At 61.7% G+C, this 23,059-nt stretch overlaps 3 protein-coding genes across 5 annotated transcripts in view; 2 read left to right on the plus strand and 1 right to left on the minus strand.

Annotated features, from left to right (window-relative positions):
* The window catches only part of CFAP46 (cilia and flagella associated protein 46), a 100,026-nt gene extending 95,993 nt beyond the window's left edge, over positions 1 to 4,033 (plus strand). Inside the window, exons 47-51 of the mRNA XM_019644076.1 lie at positions 34 to 481; positions 1,577 to 1,658; positions 2,242 to 2,378; positions 2,460 to 2,540; positions 3,524 to 4,033. Coding sequence (XP_019499621.1) covers positions 34 to 481; positions 1,577 to 1,658; positions 2,242 to 2,378; positions 2,460 to 2,540; positions 3,524 to 3,648 — 873 coding nt within the window. The 3' untranslated portion in view covers positions 3,649 to 4,033. The remainder of the gene's footprint in view (positions 1 to 33; positions 482 to 1,576; positions 1,659 to 2,241; positions 2,379 to 2,459; positions 2,541 to 3,523) is intronic.
* Positions 4,034 to 4,539: 506 nt separating this feature from the next.
* NKX6-2 (NK6 homeobox 2) lies at positions 4,540 to 5,713 on the plus strand. Its single transcript, XM_019644119.1, has 3 exons — positions 4,540 to 4,990; positions 5,078 to 5,250; positions 5,363 to 5,713. Exons 1-3 carry the CDS (start codon positions 4,585 to 4,587, stop codon positions 5,618 to 5,620), a joined length of 837 nt encoding a protein of 278 aa, XP_019499664.1. The 5' UTR covers positions 4,540 to 4,584; the 3' UTR covers positions 5,621 to 5,713.
* A 338-nt stretch (positions 5,714 to 6,051) lies between these two features.
* INPP5A (inositol polyphosphate-5-phosphatase A) overlaps positions 6,052 to 23,059 on the minus strand; it is a 179,988-nt gene continuing 162,980 nt past the window's right edge. For 2 of the 3 annotated variants that reach the window (XM_019644118.1, XM_019644117.1), the window contains 4 exons: positions 21,789 to 21,900; positions 9,007 to 9,075; positions 8,104 to 8,191; positions 6,052 to 8,015 (listed from right to left, as the gene is read on the minus strand). In XM_019644118.1, coding sequence (XP_019499663.1) covers positions 8,111 to 8,191; positions 9,007 to 9,075; positions 21,789 to 21,900 — 262 coding nt within the window. In that variant the 3' untranslated portion in view covers positions 6,052 to 8,015; positions 8,104 to 8,110. The remainder of the gene's footprint in view (positions 8,016 to 8,103; positions 8,192 to 9,006; positions 9,076 to 21,788; positions 21,901 to 23,059) is intronic. The other variant, XM_019644116.1, reaches the window with a different exon arrangement.

A 23,059-nucleotide genomic window follows, 5' to 3' on the forward strand; every position in this document is an offset into this window, starting at 1 on the left:
GCATGCGTGGCAGTCGGGGAAGCGTCCTTCTAGCACTTTCCAGAGCCACAGGCCAGTGACATGAGTTTACCCCAGGGACACCAGGTCCGTTCTCAGGAGAGCCGGCTGGACCAGCCAGCCAGGGAACCTGAGAGGCAGACACGGAGAGGGTCCCCCATGGGCGTGAGCGCTGGCGTTGTCCTAGCAAAGAAGTGGGGTGTGGCGGGAGGACGGAACAGGACGGTGTTGGCTTCAACGGCACGTCCCGAGTGTGTCACCTGCAGCCCGCGGTGCCGAGGGCTTCAGGACGACGGGTCCTGGCTGCATTGCCCTCGGACCCCTCCGCGCCCGGCTGGCCACCCGCACACCGGGTCACTCTCCCTGTGCAGCCAGGCCGAGTGGGAGCAGCTCCTGGGCAGCTGCGAAGGCTTCTTCTTCTACGGGATGGAGAGCTTCCTGTCCCACGTGCTGGTGGAACGGTTGGCCGCCATGAACCTAGAAGGTGAGCCGGGTCCTCTCAGGACCCCAGCCCGACTCTGCCGGGACCTGTGGGTACACAATGAATACCCAGGACGCGCGGGGGCGGAGCCGGCCGCATCTAGTCAGGAGTCATAGCCTGACGAAGGGCCTCGGGGGGCCCCGGGGACAGCACTCCTGCCCTCAGGCCCCCCTGCTCTCTCAGATGCCCCGCTTCAGATTTCCAAACCTGGCAGGCTCAGCCAGGGGCAGGAGTTGGGGGGCACCCTCCGGGCCTGAGCCTACAGAGTCCAGGAGGCTGGGGGGCACTTCACAGCCCTCCCCCCAGTCCTTCGAGCCTAAGTGTGGGTGCTCTGGGCCTTGTTTTCCCTCTTGCTGTCACCAGTAGTCCAGGAGGCTGCCAGGTAGCCACCCCTGCCACCAAGATGCCCATGTGAGTGGTTGGCGGCCTTTTCAGGGACCCCTGAAAGATGCCCCCCACTTTGAGGACACTTGTCCCATGGTCAGGGCACCTGAGCCCATCCCTGTCATCTGATGCCAGGCTCCTTTCCAGCCCGCCACCCCAGCCCATAAGCATGTCACCTGGGCGGATTCCTTACCCCAAGGGGAGGTGGAAACACCCTCTGTGAAGCTGCAGTTCCGAGCCTTCTCAAATGGGGGGCTAGTGAAATCCAAGAACTGTGAGGCTCACAGGTGCCTGCAGGGGTGGCAGCGTCCCCGGGCCCCTGGGCTCCCTGCCAAGGCCTGTGTTTGAGCCGCTGCAGGTTCTGCCTGCCCGAAGCCCAGCCCAGCCAGGCCTCCGTGGGAGGTGCGGGTGGGCTCTTATCCGTGGGGCTCGCATGCCACTCCGTGTTACCTGCTTCAGTGGCACCGGAGCCCAGGTGACCAGCTCGTCATCATGTGCCTGTGGCTGGGGCAAGTCCGATACCTTTTCAGCGTGGCACGCTGCGAGCCGAGACTCCTCGCCGGGCGGGGAGTACTGGGCCCTGTCGCACGAGGAGGCAGTGAAGGGTGCGGGGCCCCTGGAGCTAATAACGTCCCGTGTGCCGTGTGGCCAGTGGGTCCCAGGAAAGGGCCTTGGGCCGACGCCGGCCTGCACGGCCCCTCCTGTGTCCTGCAGGTTGCCGCATGATGGTCCTGCTGGACCGCACCCGGTCCTACGAGAGCGCGCGGCGGCACACGGAGTCCTCGGAGAGCAAGAGGTGCCTGTGTCCCCTGCCCGGGCGCCATGGGGGCCTGGCTTGGGGGTGACTGATGGGGGGAGCTTGGGGAGCATGAGCAACGGGTGTGTGCCCCCTGGGGGTGTGAGGGACAGAGTATCTGCACACCGTGGGCAGAGTCCCACGAGGGAGCCAGGCGCCCATCCTCTGCCCCAGACCCTTCCCTGGCAAAGTCTCGGAGAGAGGTCGGTTCCAGCCACTGACCACAGGCCCGGCTGGAGCCTCGAGGCCACGGGAATTGGGCCAGGAGGCAGTGGGCCGGCAGGTGGGGAAGTGCCCCGCAGCACGTGCAGCCTGTGGGCTGCCCAGGGGGCCCAGCGGGACACGTCCCTCTCACGGAGGACACGTCCCCCTCCTGGCTTCAGCCCACGCAGGGGAGCACAAGGTCTGGCAGCTCTGAAATGCCTTTTCTTGTTAAGTGGTATTTAAGTTTGGGGTGTGGGGAGAATTCTTAATTCTTTCAGGAAGTTTAAGAGCTGTCAGTCCAAACACACATCCCAGCCCTTGATGGCGTTTGGGTTGGAATGGGGGAGGGCTCTGGTCCACGGAGCCGGGTCCCCTGCAGTGCCGCCCAGCTGTCCTTGGAGGAGCCCGTGGAGACCGCCGTCCTTCTGAGCCTGGCAGGGGTCAGCAGCATCCTGGCGAACCAGTGGCCGGCCCTCCTGCGGGACAACGCACTGCGGGCCAGCGTCCTGTGGGAAAGTGAGTGGGTGTGGCCCCAGGTCCGGCCCTCAGAAGTCCATGGGGCCCACACCGCCGCCTGAGGGGAGCTTTCTCCTTCAGATCTGCTGACGGTTGGCAAGCCGACGGGGAGAGCGGTCCGTCTCCTTCAGAAGATGGAAGCCGGCGTGATGGCCAGACACGGTAACGAGACCCCCGCCTCCCTGCCCGCCCCTGCAGGCCAGGCTGCCGCCACCTCGCGCCCCGGTCCTGCAGCCCTGCAGGGCCAGCGTTCCCATCTCTGCTTCCGCACGGCCTCTGCAGGTCGTGCGTGACGTGGGCCTCGGCCTCCTGCACGCGAGGGCCGCCAGTGAGGCCTGGCATCCAAACTCAGGGAAAAACACACTGGTCATTAGATCTGCTTTAAAACCGTTCAAGTCAAACAAATTTCAAAAGCCCAGGTGTGCGGCCTGGGAGCAGAAGCTACTCTGGCGACAGCCTCACACGGGGAAACTGGTGTAAAAACTTCAGTATGACGCTTGTTAATGGCTTTAGCGGTCTGTTAGAGGAATAATCCACCATAAGTAGGAGATTTATCCCAGGATGATTAAAATCACGAACTCTTCCAAGTAGGCGACACAAAAGGAGCTTACAGTTTTGAAATCACATCGTCCACTGCCTGGGATGTCGCTCCCAAGCAGTAGATGCTGTTTGAACGCGAGAGTGAGTGAGAGTGAACAGTGTCAGCAGGTGGATGAGGGTGACGAGGGTCCGGGTCACAGGACAGGCAGGTGACGGGGACAGAAGGCGCAGCTCTGGGGGGTGAAGGGCAGCCGCCGGTGACTTCTCCATCAGCAGAGGGAGGGCACGGTGGTCATGTGCCACCACATGCCTCGTGCAAAGGCAGGCACAGAACCATGTCAGTGCAACCCCCCCCCCAGTCGGGTGGCAGCTGAATGGTGGCAGGAAGAGACCCCCTGCTGGTAGAATCGTCAGAGTCTTGCTGCTTCAGTGCCGGGGTGTGGTGTCAGGCAGTCAGGTCCCGGCACCATCAGTCCTCCGGCCTCGGTGTCCCCGTCTGTGAGGACACGTCCGCAGGCAGAGCCAGGAGCACCCCGCCTCCCCACCCTCCACGCGTGTGGCCCTTGGCTGCTGAGAACTTCATGAGCACATCTGTCTCCCCTCAGGTGAGGCTCCGGGGACCTTCAAGGACAGGCTGATGTCCCTCCTGCCACAGCTGCAAGGCCCTGAGCGGCTCCCCATCAGCCTCAACCTGGTGCTGTACGGGCTGCCAAACCAAGCCATCGTGTGACATCCAAGCCATCGTGTGACATCCCTCCGAACCCGCCGGGCCCAGCCCCTCCGCCACCCCGGGCTCTCCCAGCCCCCGTGCAGCCCGGCCCCACGCTTCTCCAGTGACCTGCTGGGCTGCAGCCCCTTCTGCCCGGGAGCCACCTGCCACCACCTGAGACACCCAGGACCGTCCCCTGCCCTGTGGTGGGGGCGCGTCTATACCCAGGGGCCTGGACAGGGTCACCACCTCCCGGGAGCCCTCAGTAGCAGGCTGGGCCCTCAGAAGACAGTTCCTGGCTGATGCAAACGCTGTTCCCTGGGACAGGCGCATGGTTCCCGGACCAGGATGCTTGGGTGGCGGGTTTGTTTTCTGTTCAGATGCTCAAGTAAATGATTATACCAAGCCACTACTGTGTGGTCTCGGTGGCCCCAGCGCTGGGGTTTGGGGGTCAGGAAGCAGTGACCTGCTCGGCCCACACCCCTCCTGCCCGCCACAGACACCAGCATCTTCTCCCACCTCAAACTCCAGGGAGGACGTTGGCGTGCGAATGAGCCCCTCTGGGTGGGCTCCCGTCCCGGCCGAGGAAGCAACCGTTCTCCCCAGTGACCTTCAGAGGCCTGCGCAGCCCTGGGCCCTGGGGGCCCTGCGGTCCCTCCCCGGCCGGACCTCCCCTTTCTCCTCGGAATCAAGGCGGGGCCCTGTCCCCAGCCAGGGACCTGAGATGCACAGATACGTGGACCAGAGCAGAGGCACCTGTGTGCTGCAGGTGAGGGGACCCTCCCAGCTCTGGCTCGGTCCACTTGTGTCCTCTGTCAGGCGACATGAAGGAAGGGGGCGTGTCCCTCCGCCCGGAAGCCCCGGGTTGGTGCGCACCCCCTGACCCCTTTGCTGGCCCCTCTGACNGCACGGACTCCCCGGGCCGGATGGGCGCCCGGGCCGGCGGCGGCGGCGCCCATGGACGCTAACCGGCCGGGCGCGTTCGTGCTGAGCAGCGCGCCGCTGGCCGCGCTGCACAACATGGCCGAGATGAAGACGTCGCTGTTCCCGTACGCGCTGCAGGGCCCGGCCGGCTTCAAGGCGCCCGCGCTGGGCGGCCTGGGCGCGCAGCTGCCGCTCGGCACCCCGCACGGCATCAGCGACATCCTGGGGCGGCCCGTGGGCGCGGCGGGCGGCGGCCTCCTGGGCGGCCTGCCCCGTCTCAACGGGCTCGCGTCGTCGGCCGGCGTCTACTTCGGGCCCGCGGCCGCCGTGGCGCGCGGCTACCCGAAGCCGCTGGCCGAGCTGCCGGGGCGCCCGCCCATCTTCTGGCCCGGGGTGGTGCCGGGCTCGCCCTGGAGGGACCCCCGCCTGGCCGGCCCGGGTGAGCGGGGCCCGGGTGAGCGGGGCGCGGGGGGTCGGGGCGCAGGGTCGGGGCGCGGGCCGGGCACTCACGCGCTCTCCCCCGCAGCCCCGGCCGGCGCGGCCCTGGACAAGGACGGCAAGAAGAAGCACTCGCGCCCCACCTTCTCGGGCCAGCAGATCTTCGCGCTGGAGAAGACCTTCGAGCAGACCAAGTACCTGGCGGGCCCGGAGCGCGCGCGCCTCGCCTACTCGCTGGGCATGACCGAGAGCCAGGTCAAGGTGAGCGCCCCGCGTCCTGCGAATGCGCGCGCGGCCGCGGCCGCTCCCGGGGGTGCGGGGCGCAGAGCGAGGGCCGGGCCGGGGCGCCGCCTGACGCCGCCCCCGCCCCCAGGTGTGGTTCCAGAACCGCCGCACCAAGTGGCGCAAGCGGCACGCGGCGGAGATGGCGTCGGCCAAGAAGAAGCAGGACTCGGACGCCGAGAAGCTGAAGGGGGGCGGCTCGGACGCGGAGGACGACGACGAGTACAACCGGCCCCTGGACCCCAACTCGGACGACGAGAAGATCACGCGGCTGCTCAAGAAGCACAAACCCTCGAACTTGGCGCTGGTCAGCCCGTGCGGCGGCGGCGGCGGCGCGGACGCCTCGTGAGCCGGACGTGTGTCTATATTTCTACGGAATAAGTTGTGAGGCGGCGCGGCCCGGGCGCTCCACTTTGTATCGTCAATAAATTATTTAACACGTCCCGTCGGAGCGCGGCTCCCGGCCGCAGCGCGTCTTGCTTCCTCTCGGAAAACCCGGGGCGCGGCGCCCCCTTGTCCCCACCCCGGGCCGCGGGGCGCCGGCAGGTGAGCCGCGAGGCCGCAGGTCCGCCCGCTGCCCGGGGCCGCGGGGCTCCGAGCGCGGAGGTCGGGGCGGCTGGGACGCAGCCGGGGCCTGCGCCCTCCAGCCGGCAGGACGGGGCCGGCGGAACCCGGGGAGCCCTCCGCTCGCCCGCCCGCTCCCCGCGGGGGCCCCGGGGCTGCTCCGTTACCGCCGCCCCGACTTCTGTCCCGTTAACAAAAGACCATCTGATCCAGACGCTCTGTGGCCCAGGCTCCGCGTGTTGCATCTTAATGGGCATAAGTGTTCTTTTAATTTAAAACGTTAAATACAAATGATTCTATTATTACAAGCTTTCTCTTGGGACGTGGTTTTGAAAACGTTAGAGAGAAACATAGAGAAGGCTGTTGATGTTTTTTGCCATGTGGCCGTCCCATCAATTTATTAAAAAAAGACACTCCTTCTGAACCACTGGCTGGTTTTCAAGGGAGCAATATTAAAACGTATTTTCTCTCTCCGAGTGGGTGCTTCTCAGCTCCAGTCGAGAGCAAAGGAATGTGCAGCTTTAAAGTTTTGAGGGAAGCAGCGCATTTACATAATCTCATTTAAAAATGCTGAGGGGTAAATCCCATCAGTGCCACCACAGTAAAAAAGCCAAAAGATTATTTTTCTGCTCTCAGCTAAGGCTTAGGTTTGTGATAGAATGAAATTCCAGGATTTGGAATGGGCTTGATCTGAAATGGGCTACAAAGGGGCCGAGTCCTGCCCCTCGGCCTCTCAAAGGGGACGGGGCACCGGAGGCGAGGAACAAAGCCAGGCGGACTGTTTTCACCATGATCAATTTTATTGCTTAGGAACTGGAGCGGTCATTTCTAAAGGCCTCCACAGTGACCAACAGCGGGAGCCCCGTTTATCAGAATCGCCGTGTGGCCGGCGGGCAGAGCAGAGTGACGGCAGCACTGGCCCAGAGCCCGAGCGGATCGTCAAGCGGACACCAAATGACTCGCACTGGTAGTGATCTGTGTAAAACGAGCGTGTGCCTGCTGCTCGCCCGGCCCAGGGATTCTGTAGTGTTCTGAAGCAAATCAATAAAACGTACGCTTGTGTTTCATCCACAGGCTTTGCCGTCACCTCGTAGTGCTGTGCTCAGTGCTTGAAAACGTTTGCGGCCAGGTTATTACACGGGGCGTTGGCAGCTGAGCAACCAAGGAAATGTACAGCTGTTTCTCTGAATGTTTATATACAGCCCATGTTAACAGCGATTTCTACTGGAAGCAGACTAGCCTACTTGTACGTCTCCCATAGTATTATTGTTTTATGAGAATACTTGGCACCATAGAACAGTAACAAAAGACAGACAAAACGGTTTACAAAATTCGTAAAAGGTACACCCAAGCTAGCTATAACTTCACATTGAGTTCTTACTCTTACACCGGAGGCAGGGGTGTGGCAAGCTGCTAGTGCAGTGGGCGTGCTCGAGCCGCGTGCCCGCGATGCACGGCCAGGCCATGTCGCCTGCTGCGTGGGTCTGCGTGTGGCATCCTGACTCCAATGCTAGCTACCGACATGACTCTCAAGCACTCATACTGGAAAGTAGATTTAGCATAAGTTTTGGTAAGATTTATAAATTATTTTAAAAAGTATATATTTATATATATTTATATATAAAAATGGAAAGCAGCTGCAGTGTGATTCAAAAACCATGTAACATGGCAGTAGAGTGAATAACACGGAAGGGGGGCCATCGGGAGTGAGTCGAAGGGCGCCCCCGGCGTCCTACCAGTGACCACACTGCCTGAGTCAGCCCAGAGCCCCGCCGTCGCCCTGCCCTGGGCACACCTCCAGCTGGCAGAGGGGACGTTTGACACCTGTGGGGAAGCTCTTCCACGCTGACGATGATTAAAATTGAAAACTGTGAATGTAAAATACAGAGTCTCTTTGCTGTCTATTAGAGTTTTGGCAACAGGACTGTGACTTATTAGAAAAAAACCAATATTTCTACTTAATGTCACATGAACAGACAAGACGGTGAGGTATGTGACGCTCCCCCGGGATGGTCCGGAGGCTGAAGCGAAGTGTGGGGCCGGCCGTCTAGCGGGTGGCGTTTGGCGGGTTTATCGATGCAGCTGTTGAGTGTGGACTTCAAGGGACGGTGACTTCCACCTGCTGCTCGGCTACAGGCAGGGCTCGCGAGGGGTCCTCTCATGTCGCTGGCATCTCTTCCCTGCCGTGGAATCAGTGGTTTGTTAAAGGGACAAACACACCGGGAGAAGCTCAGAAAAGGTGAACTCGAGGGAAGGAGTCATATTTACCACCACGTCACTGCACGACACAACACTTGGGCACATGTGTGTGAGCTTTACCTGCCCCGGGCGCCACACGGAAAGCCAGGAACACGGGCTGCAGCGGGAGAAGAGGGGGCATCAGAACCAGGCAGGGAGCTGCTGACCGCGTCAGTGAAGGGTGCGTCCCCTGGGCACCCAGCCCGTGTCACAGGGAATGGCCGGGCTGGGCCACCAGAGGCCCCGGCAAAGTGCCTTTGTGGTTTTAAACATGTTATTTCCAGGCAAAAACTCACGTAAAAGCAGATTTAAAGGCTGAATATGCCCCCCAATAGCAGGGGTGGGAACAGAGTGCCCACCCTGGGGTCTGCTCCTGCCGGCCACCAGTGTGGGAGCTGTGTCTCAGGATGACACGCCCAGGGGTCGCGGCCCATCGGACTTGAAAATGGGAAAGCGTACGTCTCCGGTTTGGTTGGGGGTCACCACCTGCTGCCAGCGTAACCCCTCAGTGAGGATGGCTGGGGACAGTGACTTGTACAAACTCAGTCCCCATTCTAATAATTGCTGTTTCTCCCTGAAGTGCTGACCGGGATACCCATTCACCACGGTGCTGCTGACAGCGTGCTTGGCATAAGGACAATGAAATACTTCAAACGCACACAGGAGAAATGGCCTAAGAGAGAGTCAGCTGTAGACAGTACTTTTTAAAATAGTGAAACTGTGTATTTTATTCCGTTGTGACTAGTCGTTTCTGCTTCTCTACCTACCCATCTACCTCCCGGTATTTTATTAAAATGAAATGAAAACAGACAACTTGGCCTCTTCTGCGAAGCCAGAAGATGGAGGCAGGAAGCAGCCACTCCCCCCACCGCCCGCCCACCGTGCAGCCAGCCCCCCGGGTCCCTCCCCTGGGTCACAGCCAGGTCACATCACCTTGTGGTCTCCCATGCAGACATTGGGGCCGATGTGGTCATAGGTGACAACCTTCTCCTCGCTCTCCGACTGAGAAAAGCAAACAGAGAGAAAGTGTGGGAGGCAGGAACGGGGCTTCCTCAGGGAGCAGAGAGGTGACAGTCCCTGTGAGGGAGCCACCTGCCACCCTCCCTAGGATGGGGCGGCCAGCCGGTGGGCAGAGGTCCTGGCAGCACCTCGGAGCTATGGCCCCCGGGCTCTCCCGGCTGAGAGGGCGACTGCCTCTGGAAGGGTGGTGACATGGGGGAGTCAGGGTGATGGCCCCCCACGCTCTCCTCCAGCACGCGCCCTGGACTTCCGCGGGAGGCACGGCGCCCCAAGCTCACTACAGTGAGTGGCACCGCGAAGTTTCTTTTCATGTTTGCNAGAGCGTGGAAAAGAGGCTGCCCTTAACCCGCACGCCCAGCGCGCGTCCCCAAACTCACCCAGGGTCCTCCCAAACCGCACCCCGGTCTCCCACCCCGCACCCCTGGCCCGGGTTCCCTGAGAGCTGTGCACACTGCGGCCAGTGGAGTCAGTCGGCAGTTCCATTCGCGACCCCAAGCGTTCCGGAGGCGGCCAGGGAGGGCCCAGCGACGCAGACAGGCCTGGGGTTACTGCGGCGCAGGGCAGCTAGTCGGGGTCTCTTTTCTCCGTGGTAAAAAAGGGCTGGGAGGCCCCCGCCGGGGTGTGTGAGGAACCAAAGCTTGGGGCCGGGAGCTGGGCGCCCCTTTTGCCTAGAGCCAGGGTGGCGGGGACCCTTCAGAAGGCTAGAGCAACTCGTGTCGTCCCTCCTGGCCCGTCCCCAGAATACCGTCCGGCCACCACAGCCCAGGGTGGGCTCGGAAACGCAGAGGCGGGATCGGGAGGGGGGAGCCGCCCTCGCCCCGCTGCGCCCCGCCTCCTCTGGCCCCGCCCCGAGGCCCGCAGACCCGACCTCACCAAGCAGGCGCCTCGGCTATCCGTGCGGCCGCCTCCGACGAGCCCAGAGGACCCCCCAAAACTTCGGAGGAGGGTCCTCCCTGTGGGTGGGTCTGGGACACACACACGCTGATGTTTCCTCCCAGAAAGTGGGGCGCGAGCGAGGCAGGGGCGGGTCTCGGGGTCAGGGGAACCCCGCGAGCGGCGCGCTGGGCCGATTGCCTGCGGGGCAGCAACGCCCGGATCCCACGAGTGCAGCTCGGGAGGAGGAAGCGGGGGGAAGCGAAAACCCCATGCGCGGGGCTGCACCGCACACTGCACACGAAGCCGAGCACAACCTCGTGCGCGCAAGCGAGGCAGGGGCGACCACCCCACGCCCATCCAGGCCGCGGCCAGCGGCTTTCCGAGCCGCCATCTGGCCACCAAGCCCTGCTGCTGCTGCTGCTGCACAAAACGAAAACGGACCCCCGAGGGTCGTGGTGCACGCGGACGTTGGGTCCCTGCACGGAGCCGCGAGGGGCGCCTTCGTGCGCGCCACCCAAAGCCTGGAGGCTGGGGTGAAACCGGAGGGCCGTTGGGGACGGATCGTGGGAGGCCCGAGAGGCTGGCCTGACGCACACAGCCCCCTGCCCTCTCCACGCGAAGGCTGTCCTTTCGCGCGCGAGTTGGGGTCACAGCTACAAACGGGCTGCGCAGTAATACCGGCCACTGAGTAATTAATACGTGACACCGCCCGGCGTTTACTCGGCGCCTGCTCTGCGCCGGCGTCCGGAGCCCACAGCCGTCCTGCGGGGCGGGCGCTTCCTGTGCCCGGGAGGGGACGCCACGGGCCCACCTGCCCGTCCACGGGCCCCGCTTCTGCCGGCCGCGCTTCGCACGCGCCCCGGCGTGGAGGCCTTGGACGCCGTGGGCTTCGGGGCTCGGAGCCCGCGAGGGTCCCCGTTCTTCCCGACCCGGCTACGCTCACGGGGGGGGGGCCCTGGGCTCGGTGGCGGGAACCAAGTTGAAGCTCGGGGCTTAGGTGGCCTTCCCGGAACCGAGCTGCGGTTTCGCGGCCGGGGAGCGCCCTTAGGGAGGCCCGGGCCCTCCTAACTGTCCGACCCGGCGGAGGCCAGGCCCGCAGGCCGGGAGGGAGCCGGGAGCCGGCGGCGCGCGGGGCGGCGGCCCCCGGACAGGCCTCGCCACGCGCCGCCGGGAAACCGGAGCAGGTTCTCGAGTCCCCTCGGGCCGCCCGGCCCCTGGACGCCGAGGTCCGACTTCCTCCGTCCGGCTGCGCCCGGCCGGCGAGCGGGGCGGCCGGAGCGCCGNGACTGGCCTGGAGTGTAGCCAGGAGGCCTTCCGGAAGCCTCCGCCTGGCCAGTGCTGCTCGGACCTCATCCTGGGAGCGCAGCGAAGGCACCTGACACAAATCTTTTCCTAGGCGCTCAATTAGCCTGTTTGGCACGTGGTCAGACCCCGGGAGAGTGCTCATTACACAAGCCCGCACATCTGGTGCCCGCGAGGCCCTGGGGAATTAGCAGAGCCGTGATTTACGGCCCCTCTCTGTCCTTCCCTGAAGGAGAGAGGGTTCCTGGGGCCCGGGAGAGTGCTCTTGGGGCCCTGTGTGACTGTCTCCCTGAGGGCCCTGGGCTCCGCCGTCCTGGCAGTGGCCTCTGCCTCCTGGGAGTTCCTCCTGATTTAGGTAACTGCTGTGTCCCCCCTCAGCTGGCCCCCACTTCCACAAGGTACAGTGGGGGTGGGGGATGATTTCCGGCAGGGTCCTTCTCAGGCAGGGGAGTGGTGACCCCACTTGCTGGGTGTGTAGAAGGTTCAAGAGCCCTCGCCCTGCCAGGTGTGGGTGTGGCTGCAGGGGACAGGGGACAGGTGGCCACAGGTCTCCTCCCAGAAGCAGGGAAGCCCAACACAGTGGCACCTGCTAAGAAAGGCTCCCAAAGCAGGAAGGGCAGGCAGGCCTGGGGCAGGGCGGGGGCGCAGGCTGGGCTAACCAGACCCACAGAGGACGGTCCCTCCCGGAGCAACAAAGCCCTTCATTCAGCCTTTCATTCATTCCATTTCCCACCGGGGGCTCCTGGGGGTTGGGGTCTGTAGGACGCTGGGAAAGGGAGGAGGCGCCTGTGGGATGTCCACATGGGGAGTGCGAGGTCCCGGCAGCAGAGGTGGGGTGGGGGTGGGGGTTCAGGGGATAAGACCAGGTGTGGGTGTTGCCCCAGGGGTGGGAGTGTGCCCAACAACGTCTCAAGGGCCGCCATCAGGCCGCGGAGGAGCGAGCCAAGGAGAGCGCACGGACCCCTCTCAAGGAGCTGGCCTGAGAAGCCAATGAAGAAAACCGATGTGATGTGCGTGGGCAGAGGGGGACACACGCCTGTGAGACACCTCGCAGCAGCCACGTGGACCCGTGGACATCTGTCCCCAAAGCAGAGAATTGCTCTGAGTCCTGGCGGGCAGCTGGAAAACCGCAGCCACACAGGACGCGTGCATCCTGCACACCGCGTGTCCCGGCAGCCAGGGCGTGCGCGGGCCCCGGCGGAGGACAGGCCCCCTTTCAGCGGCCGGGGCTCAGCGCCGGCCGCTGCGATCCCCTTAGAAGACAGGTGGCGCCAGCAAAGCGACGGAAGGAACTCAGGCTGGGGAGGCAGGCCGCGCAGTGTGTTCTGTATACTTTTCTGTGAATGTTACATTTATCAAAATAAATACCCTTCAAACAAATAAAGAAGCTGGAGTTGGGTGGCAGCTGGGGTGCGGGAGGGGTCTGCAAGGTGGGCGATGCCCGAGGGTTGCAGAGGACAGGCTGCGGAAAGGGCTCCACCCTCCCTGCCTCTGGGTCCCACCTCCCAGGCCCGGCCCGGCTGCCCCGGCTGCTTCCTGCCAGGGAAGGGCGGGCAGCTGGGTGTCCACGCATCCCTCCCCACTCCGCCCTCTTCCTTACCACACCTTCCGGACCTCCCCACAACCTGCCGGGGGCCCAGGCTCCCAGGGCCTTTCGAAATCTTTCTGGGGATGGTGCTCGGCTCTCAGAGTCCCTTTGGGGGGCTGCACACCCTTGATGACCTTTGGCTCAGGGTGCCCGGAGGCCCTGATCCCTGGGGGTACACGGATCCCCTGCCCCAACCCTGACACGGGGCTCTGGAAAACCCTCTGAAGCGTGGGATGGGGGTACACGTTCATTTCTTCATTCAGCAGCATTTATTCAGTCCCTGAGGCACCCAGAGACCTTGAGGTGCCTGCACCCGGATGCTAGCATGCTTGGTCAGCAAATGCATTTAGTAAGCGCCCTGAGCCGAAGATCGGGGCGGTGGGGGGCGGAGTGTGAGGGTCCAGCCGTGACCCCCGTGAGCCAGGCAAAGATGCCAGGAGAGTGGTCAGGGACCGAAGGCCGGAGCCGCGACGGGGCCAATAGGAGGGTCAGGGGGTGGTGAGGGACGCGCGGCAGAGGCGCCCCGAGNGGAGCCCCACCTCAGTGCTTCCAGCACAGGACAGGAACGGGCGTGGGCGCAGGAAGGGGAAGTGTCACTGTTCCAGAGCCGGCAGAAGGACCAGGAGCCTCTGCAGCCGTAGTGCAGCCGGGGGACAGATGGCAAACGCTTGGGCAGGAGGCAGAGCAGCCAGCAGGGCCCGGCCCCACAGCAGGCACACTGGTGGGTGCCCAGCATGGTGTGTGAATGGTCAGCGGCTGGGCCTGGGGCCCCTGGCGACTGTCTTTCTCGTGCCCCCTGGCTTGGGCCTTCCCTGCCCGCTGAGCCTGTGCAGTGGGGAAACGACTGTCATTTCAACTGCAAGAAACTTAAAGTGAACGGTGGCCACCATCTCTTACTTTTTTTTTTGGTAGAGGGCAGTGTCACTGGTGTCACATGTGGGATCCGAACTGGGGCCCTCTGGCGTCCCAAGCCAGTTCTTAACCATCGCGCCACTTGGCCAGCCCCATCTCTTACTTTTTATTGAGGTGAAATTCACATAACATGAAACAAACGGTGTCGGCGTGAGCAGCTGAGTGGCAGTCAGCGCTGTGCACACCACCGCTGTCTAGTTCCACGGTGTCACCCCTGCTTTCTCTTTCTGACAGAAGGGAGCGCGAAAAAGGACACCAAAGGCAAAGAATTCAGGAAGAGCGGTCCCACAAAGAGGGGCCCGAAGGTAGGTGGGCGGGGTCCGCTGGCCCGGGCTGGAGTGAGGCCGGCCCTCCTGCTGGACACACGACGTCCCCGCCGACCTTTGTCTGTCACCTTTGTCGTCATCGCAGGGCAGCGTGCCCCGGGTCACCTTCCCTGACTGCGTCACAGTCAACTCGGAAAACTTCAAGTGTATCCTTTGCTGGGCCACCACCCCAGGCGCGAGCCTGTGGTCCTGGTTCTCCTTAACTAAGACCCAGTCGTCGTGGACCCGGACAAGGAGGCCCAGGTTCCAGGTGAGCGCTGCCCACAGCCCCCTCTGCGCACATGCGCCCCGTGCCCCAGCCCGGCCCCCGTGGGACTGCGTGCTGCCCGGTGTCCCGTCACGGGGCCCGGCCCCTCCCCACCGTCTGCGGCCACAGCAGACGGCAGTGGTGTGAAAAATGACCCCCGAGGCGGCACCTGGCCCTCGTCTCAGTGGGGAGGTGGGGGGAGAGGGCCGCGGCCACGCAGTGCCCCGTATGTGTGGCAGAGCCTGTGTTTGTCACCATTCACTTGTTGTTGCAGATGTGCTGACTCCTGTCTCCGTGACCCAGGAAATCCTGGATAAATTCAGAGACACGTTCACTGCGCGATGGACGGGACACCTGGGCAATAAACACGTGCCCAGGTTGGCCCTGGGTCCCCATGCCATTCACAGTGGGGGCATCAGGGAGCCAGTGGGCGGGTGCTGCCCACGTGGGGCTGCTGTCCTCCGTGTCCACCTGGGCCCCTGCCTCTGCCTCAGGCCCCCTCCTGCCCTGACCCCGTCTGTCCTGTCGAGTCCCCGGCCCAGCGGCTCCTGGTGTCTGACCGTCCTCACACACTGGGCTCCTTGGCCTTCGAGGGGCCGACGAGGGAGTCATTGTCCTCACCCCCATTTCACAGTGAGGACCTGGGCACCTGGGGCTGGGCCCCTGCCGAAGGGCCCACGTCCAGTCCAGCCGGCCTCCTGCAGCAGCTGGGGCCTGCTGGGCCCTTCTCCGGTGGGTGCCCTTGGGGACCTGGGCATGCGTGGCAGTCGGGGAAGCGTCCTTCTAGCACTTTCCAGAGCCACAGGCCAGTGACATGAGTTTACCCCAGGGACACCAGGTCCGTTCTCANTGGGCCGGAATTTTACATCCGCAGCTGAAGCGTCTGAGACCATAAAGTTAAAACTGAATTATCTTTAATGCAGTAGGAAGCTTAAGGTCAGATTTACTTTCCAGCATGGTCGCCTGCCAGGAAGTGTAAAAACATAACCCCTGCACCGCGTGTGTGAGCACAACGCCGCCCGGAAGTGGGGACATTCATCAAATGTGGCGTGGTAATTTACAAAGGCAGCATAAAATTGTGCGTTTCCAACTGCATAATCTCAAGACAGATAAACAAATGGCCACGGGCGCACACCTGGCTGAGCGTTCATCACCACGCCTCCAGGCAGCACCGCGGGCCTCCACCTCCGGCGCCCCCGGGCGGGGAAGCAGACGGAACATGATGACGAGGAAACCGAGCGTGGCATGATGGATGATGCCGCCAAAACTGCTTGGCGAATCTGTGGCCCGTAACGCCCGCCTGGCACCTCCCAGGGGAGGGCGTGCAGGGACTTCTGCCCAGGGAGGGACACACAGCTCAGCTCTGTCCCCACCGTGTCTGCAGCATCAAATCTCGGTCTCCCAAACTGGGGAAGATGTGAACAGACGTAGACAGTCTAAAGCGCCGCCTCCTGCTGACCTGCCGAGAGCCCTGGGCACGGCGTGGGGGCGACACCGGGCTGGCCAGGCTTCTCCTCAGCGTTCTAAGCACTCCAGCCCCCTCAGTGTGTTCACCTCAAGATGCACTTTTGTGGTCTTTGACATTTTCCTGTAGATGACACCTGTCTCTTTTCTGAACCCCGTGGCCCCGGGAGGCACCTGTTCTGGCCAGCAGCCTGTCTCAGAGCGGGCTGGCCCTACCCACAGGCCAGGGGGGCGACTTCCAGGCCCGTCGTCATCGTCAGCCTGCTGCGTACACATGGGGCCCCTGCCTGCAGTCCAGGCCCCTGCGGGCTTCCTCCTGGGACGCTGTGGGCTCAGGGGGGCGCGCCGAGGGCCGGACCCCCCCCGAAAAGGCTGGCAGGGCCTCTTAGTTGGGTGCTCTGCCTTCCTGCCTGCGACCCCTCTTGCACCAGTGGGTGAGGCCCAGGGTCTGGCACAGGAGCAGACAGGACCCCTCGGTGCAGCCCAGAGGGCAGGGAGGGAGCAAATGCAAACTGAAGCAGACTGAGCTGAGGTCTGGGTGGCCTGGGCCGCCCGCTCCTCCATCCTGCTGCCCACGTGTCACGCAGAGGCCATCTGCTGCTTCACTGGAACCAGTGCGTTTCATTACCATGTTTTCTCATTATTATATTGGTNACCGGCCCAGGCTCTGCAGAGAAGCTCTAGGTGAAGGCTGGGTACATCAACCGGGGGCTGGACAGTGGGGACACAGTGCCAGGGGGACAGAGCGCCACGACAGAGGGTGTGGCATAGAGGCAGGAAGGGCCCCTGAGTGCAGGCCTCAGCGTGTGGGGAGCACCACATTGGGCCCCAAAGGCAGGGTGTCAGGTCTGCATTTCCCAGGGACCTGTCACGCCCCCCACAAGGTGAGGTGTCCTGGGCATAGGTCAGGCGTCCGGGTACAGACTAACTAGGTCCTGTGTGACCCCAAGGACTCTCAGGAACACTCCAGAACTGCCTCCCTCCCGGTGTCTGAGCCTCTCCCACAGGCCTGGCACTCTCCCATGGCACCATTCAGTTGCTATGTGACCTGTCCATGGGTGACTCACTCACGGGATATGTCCTGTCTCTAGGTCTCTGCCCAGATGAATGGAGCTTGCTGCATACACCGCAGAAGCTGACCAGCTGGTCCACCACTTCCGGAGCAGCCAAAGCCCTCCCTCCAAAGCAGAGGTCAGCCCCCACTCCTCCTTCTAGCCCCCCGCCCCCGTCTGCTCTTCACCAGCCTCCAGACCCCCTGGAAGCACAACCTGGAACTCCAGGCATGGCCTCACCGGGCCGCTGTGCCCAGTGCCCACTCCGCATCCCCACGCACACTGACCCACACGGCCCGTTCACATACGCTGTGAGCCACTGGGACCCCAGGCCTTGCTTTCCTAGACATGCCAGCCTGGGAGCCCATGAATAATGATATCTGTTGTCTTCACAACCAGAAGAATATTATTTGAAAACAAAATTGTTTTCTACCCAAATCTCTGACAACTGTCATTCTACCAAAGGTGTCAAGAATGTTGCTGTGGGGGTGGCTGGTTAGCGCAGGTGGTTAGAACGCAGGCTCATAACGCCAAAGTTGCTGGTTCGATCCCCCCATGGGCCACTGAGCTGCGCCCTCCACAACTAGATTAAAACAACTACTTGACTTGAAGCTGATGGGTCCTGGAAAACCACACTGTTCCCCAATAAAATAAAAACAAAATATATATATAAATAAATAAAATAAAATAAAAAGAATGTTACTCTGGCCTGGGGCCAGCAAGGATGCACAGCAGGCAGAAGCCACACCCCACACTCTGTGGTCAGCCAGCCTCCACCACCACTGGAGCCCATGGAGCCCCCAACCTGCATCTCTGCATGCCCAGGACCCACCTGCGTGCCCAGGATACATGGGGCCCAGCCGTTGAGAGGCAGCCTGGGGGCACCCCATGCGGAGTGAGGCAGGGACCTGTGACCCAGGGGCCCCTGGTGTTCTCCCTGAGCTGGAGAAGATGAGCTGGTTGGCCTTGTGGGCAGATCCAAATGCCCCCCAGTGGCGCCCCCCCACCTGGCGCTCTCTCTGCCCTCGCCTCAGGCTCCTGGGCAGCTGGAGATGATCCCAGCCCCCGCCTCCCTCCACTGTTCCCTCAGGACCCCTGGGTCCTCTGGGGTGATGGAGCTGCCCCGGGTCCCAGGCCTGGAAGGCACTGGCTGGAGGGTGGGTTCCCAGAGATCCGAGGGGGCGGTAGGGGCCAGCCTCCCCGGGCAGCCCCTCTCCTGGGTTTCCTATCTTCACCTGGGAGCAGGAAGGACTGGCCCCCAGCAAACTGGACCTTCCTAGAGGCTCCATGTCACCTCCTGGGGAGCCCCAGGGTCCCCCTGGTCCCCTACTCATCCACAGCACCTGGGTAAGCCACTGGTGTCCTTCCCTTCACTGGGCCCCCCGCTACATGGGCCCCTCAAGTCTCTATGTCCAGCACAGGGCTGCAGTGGGACACGCTCCCTGTCTGCTTGATTAATCAGGCAGTGACAGGAGGAAGTCATGAGGAACCCTCTGATGTCACCCAAATGCTTGTCCCAACCAAGCAGAGCTGTCCAAGCACACACCCTCCACTCCTACGAGCTTTGGAAAGAGCCCCTCCGTGGCTCTGGTCACATGTCAGGCCAGCCTTTGCTGGGACGCTAAGTAACAAGCACCCCTCCACCAGCTCGGGGCTGGCTTCCCAGCCACCCTGCTCCATCCTCGCAGCAGGACACTGGTGACACGCAGGGGCTCCTGGGCACTCTGTTTCTTCCATGGGCACAGCATCACCCGGCCACACTGGACAATCGGGGGCAAGGGTCATCTTCACAGAAACAAAGAGAGTCACGTGGCTCGGGGGGGGGGACCTCTGGCTGGGAACAGGGGTGATCTCCTTAGATTCATCTCATTAGATCAGCCGTTCCTGGGCCCTTTGCAGAAACAGCAGCAGTTAAACACAGGTGACTTTCTGGGCCCTGCAGACCAAGCCACATCCTGGTGCCACAGGCCACCAGAACTGGGAGAGGGGTGCCCATACCCCACCCCTGTGGCAGGATGGGCTTCGTGGGCCTCGCAGCTGCAGACAGACCCTGAGCCCAGACCAGACCGCCGGGCCCATTCCTCCCCGGTCCTGCCGAGCCCACTGGCTGGACAGTGGGTGGCCTTAGCGGGGGCCGGAAGCCCCTTGGACGTTGTAAAGAATGTGGGGTTCACCTTGCCTTACACAGCAGGCAGGTCCTTCAAAGTCAGAGGGACTGTTCTCTCTTATAGGACCCTGTAGCTCAGGACACCCGGTCTGGTGCAAACCTGCCTTACGGCTGGCAGCAGCTGTGACGGCTTTCCTCAGACCAAGGCTCCCTGGGCGCCCGGCTGCCCGGGAACAGGTCAGGGGAGGGAACCCTCTATCAGAAACCTCACGGGGGTCCAGCCCTCCACACCGCAGCCCAGTGACCCTTTAACATGCAAACTGGCTCTCATCACAGACAGCTTCTCCCTTGGAGGCTGAACCCCAACCCCTGGGCTGGTCTCNCTTTTTTTTCCTTTTTCCAAATACACTCACATAGTTCCAGTTAAAGAAAAAAAAGCTAACTAATGACCAGGGATAAATTTAAACCAGAGCAGCCTTGGAAATAGGAGCTTCCTTCTAGAAAGACGTTGGCAGCCACCCAAACAACAAGAATAAAAGCTTCTGGAAATACTTCATCGATGCAGCACCGTGTTTCTCGCCCCGCACTGTGTGAGAAATATGAAAAGAGTGCTGCGCCGTGTCTCTGAGGCCCTAAAGCAACTTTCTGAATTATGTCCCGGCAACATAACAAATCACATTATCAATTAACTTCTACAACAGAAGTGGCGTGCTGTAACAGAGCCAAGCGTGAACAAATTACGTGGCTGAAATTTATGTAACCCTAAAAACTATGCGGAGAAGAAAGATCACTTGGAATTTATTGGCCGTAATAGGAGACGGAATGTAATTCGGACGGTGGGCAGCCCTGAGACACGGCGGCCAGACCTGCAGGTACTGAGCCTGTCCCACCAAGGACACCGGCAGCCGACCCCAACGCCAAGTGCCCCTTGTGTGCGGCATGGAAGACAAGGCCGGGGCAGTTGGCTCTGGTCCAGGCCGAGCTCTCGACAGCCGCTGACCTTGAGCTGGCCACTCGGAGTTCATCCCTCCCTGCAAATGCGCACCTGACCCGGGGCCTGCCTGGCCCTGCCCCACGTGAGGGAGGCGGTGTCCCCACAGCCAGGGTCCCATGTCCACGCCCTCATGGGTCCAGGCCCCTGTGTCCCCGCCCTCCATCCCAGGCTGGCAGTGAGTGTCTTGCTCATCAATCACCTTTCTAAAAGTTCAACTTGCTTTCTTAATCTATGTCTTGAAAACAGTGACTTCCATATTTTGAAAATGAGCATTTTAACAATGTTTATTGCAGGAAATTTGGAAAATAAAGTGCTCACAGCTCATGAATTTCTTTTTTTCTCTGCCTTTCATGTCATCAAGTCCCTTGCATTGTCACTCCACATGGTAAAGGACTTCCCATTTCAGGATGTTAAAATCAGAATCCCAGTTTACCTGCAACGGGGCAGAGGCCCACAGCACGGAGGGTAGGCCTGTCCCAACGGGCCGGTCACTGGGGAGGAGTGTGCCGGGGCCATGGCACACCCGGGGCCCTGCCGCCCCAGCCCAGGTTAATGTGGGCTCTGGTACCCACTCGGAGTCACATTTGTGTGACCAGTAAGGTGGGTTGCCCCAGGTCCAGGCTCTGTGTCAACACTTAACATTAATCCCCATGGAATAGCATCCCCCAGGCACAGCCGGAGGTCCGTCACACTCCCTGCCCCTCGCCAGCCCCCCCGCCGCCTCCGTCTGCCCTGGCCGGGTGCTCACACCTCCTGGCACAGGCTTTCCAGGCTCCCGGGTCCCTCTCTGGGACTCCCAGCAAAGTCCCTGCTCCCCTGGGAGACCGCCCCGCCCTCACCGGGCCTCCCTCCTCTCCAAGTGGTTGACGCCATCACACTAAAAAGCCTCCCAAGGCGATTTGGAGTAAGAAATTAGGCGGGTTAATAAAACTAAAATGTTCCCAGAGCCTTGTATATAAATTTCTATTAAGTTCCCTCATCCAGCCCTGTTCCTAATAGTTTAATTTCTGTATTAAATAATTAAAACTCTATTTTCAATTGCTGTGAACAATTGTTTTCCTTAATGATCTTTCTAGAGGAGCCAGTAATTCTACACCTTGTAAAAATGATTAACCGCGTCATTATCCCCGTACCCCTGAAATATGTCCCGGCGACTTCCCCAAAGGCCATCCGCGTTCAATTAACGCCCCCTTGCGCTGGACGCCCCGGAGGCTTCGGCGCGGCTACCCCCGTCCTCCAGCTTTATTATGACGATGATGAAGATGGAAGCCACCAGTTTAATTATCCCATTTCCAACAGTTAAATCAATTTTCAACACGGCTTCACCCTTAAAACGGAGATGGCAAGGGCGGCTGCGCGGTCCCCGGAGAGGGCGGAGCGGGCAGGAGACAAGCTCCCCGCTGGGCCGAGGGCGCCAGGGCGCGGGCGGGGGTGGCCCCCAGGGGCGCCCTCAAACCACGCGGGGGGACTCAGGGGTCCTNCAAGAAACCAGACCACTTCCCAACAACGGCACACTCTGCCCGTTCGTTGTGACTTACGGAGCGAAGGTGTGAACCTGGCTGTTTGCAGCTTAAGGGAGAAGCCAGACACCCACCCCTTGCAGCTCAAGGACACAGTAACCTACACTGACGTGAAGCCCTGATGACCGTATAGGCACGTTTTGAATTCACACAGACACCGGATGACCACAGGGGCCTGGACACCGGCTCCGTGATCCCCGAAGTGAGGGCTCGTCCTGGGGTCAACACAAAAACGGCTCCCAGCCCGGCGGCGTCCCCACCGGGCCCTGGCACCCTGGGTCCCCTCTGCACGGCCGGTGCCACTTACCCTCAGAATCAGCTCCTTGGCAGACGGGGACATGAGGATGCGGTCGCACCAGGCCGGGCAGCGCGTGTTCATGTACTGCTTTCCCTGGCTCGAGTCCTCGCTGTACGGGTAGCTGGGGAGACAGGACACAGCCGGTCAGCACAGCCCGCTGCCCGCCCCCCTCTGGGGCCTCCTCCACATCCCGGGGGGGGCTGTGCGGGTTCCTCTCATGTCCATTAGGATGGCCAGTGCTATCCTGGGAGAGGATACACATACAGAACTTTCTGGAATGTAAAGGCAAACTCATAATTCCTGTAAAGAAACAGGATCATCTGCTCAACTTCGGTTTTATTTTTGGACAGAGTACAATGAAAACCTGCACAGGGACAAAATGGCATCAGGACCTCACCTCACCTGCCCTGGCGACACACCCGGTGGGCCTACCCGTCCATTGGAACTGCTGACCCCACCATGGACACATGGATGAGGCTTGCACTGAAGTCACAGGGAACGCGGGCTTTACCTGGAATGACCTGCTTTGGGGAGAACCTTAGCTGCATTCAGTGTGTCCCCAGTGTGGTGCGTCCCCACAGTGTCACAGTGTGTCCCCTTACTTGTGGGACATCTTGTATGGCCTTCAACAGTCTAGTTTCTCCTTGCAAAAGTCTAACCTGTTTTTGTCGGTTAATTCCATATGGTATTTGCTGCGAGTGCCACCTTATTCTCTATTAAGTTTTCCTCTCGTAGCTGGAAGACAAGAGTGTGATTGGCTCTTGGGGCTGTTGCTGTCATGGGCACCAGGGCGCCTCGTCCCTCTGCTCTGTGGCCTCAAGACCCAGGCTGTCCTTGTGCCTCGACCACCACGTGGTCNGTCTCCTCCGAGGCCCCCTAGCGGCAGGCGCACCCACCCCACCCCCACCGGTCTGGGCTCCGGCGCTGGGGGCCCCTCCAGCTCCAGGTCCTGGTAACCTGGCCTCATCCCTTTCATCTCTGAGCACCTCGGTCGCCAGCGCGAAGATTACACCTGGGTACCCCGAATCCAAGACGAATGTCGTTGCCTCCTGCAGCTCCCAGAGGCTGAGAACTGCTCACTGGCGGGTGGATGCAGGCAGGGCCCTGCGCAGGGGGCTGCCCCGAGACCCCAGCCCAGAGTGGCCGGGGCGTCACAGGCGCAAGCCTCCACTTCAGTGTTGAGGTCTCTGCGAATTCGGTGCGGTTGCGCACAGAACCCCAGCTCCTTTGCCAGGTGCGAGCCCCTGAGACCCGGCTTGTCCCCCCCCCACTCCCTCGCC

The sequence above is a fragment of the Hipposideros armiger genome, unplaced genomic scaffold (assembly GCF_001890085.2).
Source record: "Hipposideros armiger isolate ML-2016 unplaced genomic scaffold, ASM189008v1 scaffold_85, whole genome shotgun sequence".
Lineage (NCBI taxonomy): Eukaryota > Metazoa > Chordata > Mammalia > Chiroptera > Hipposideridae > Hipposideros > Hipposideros armiger.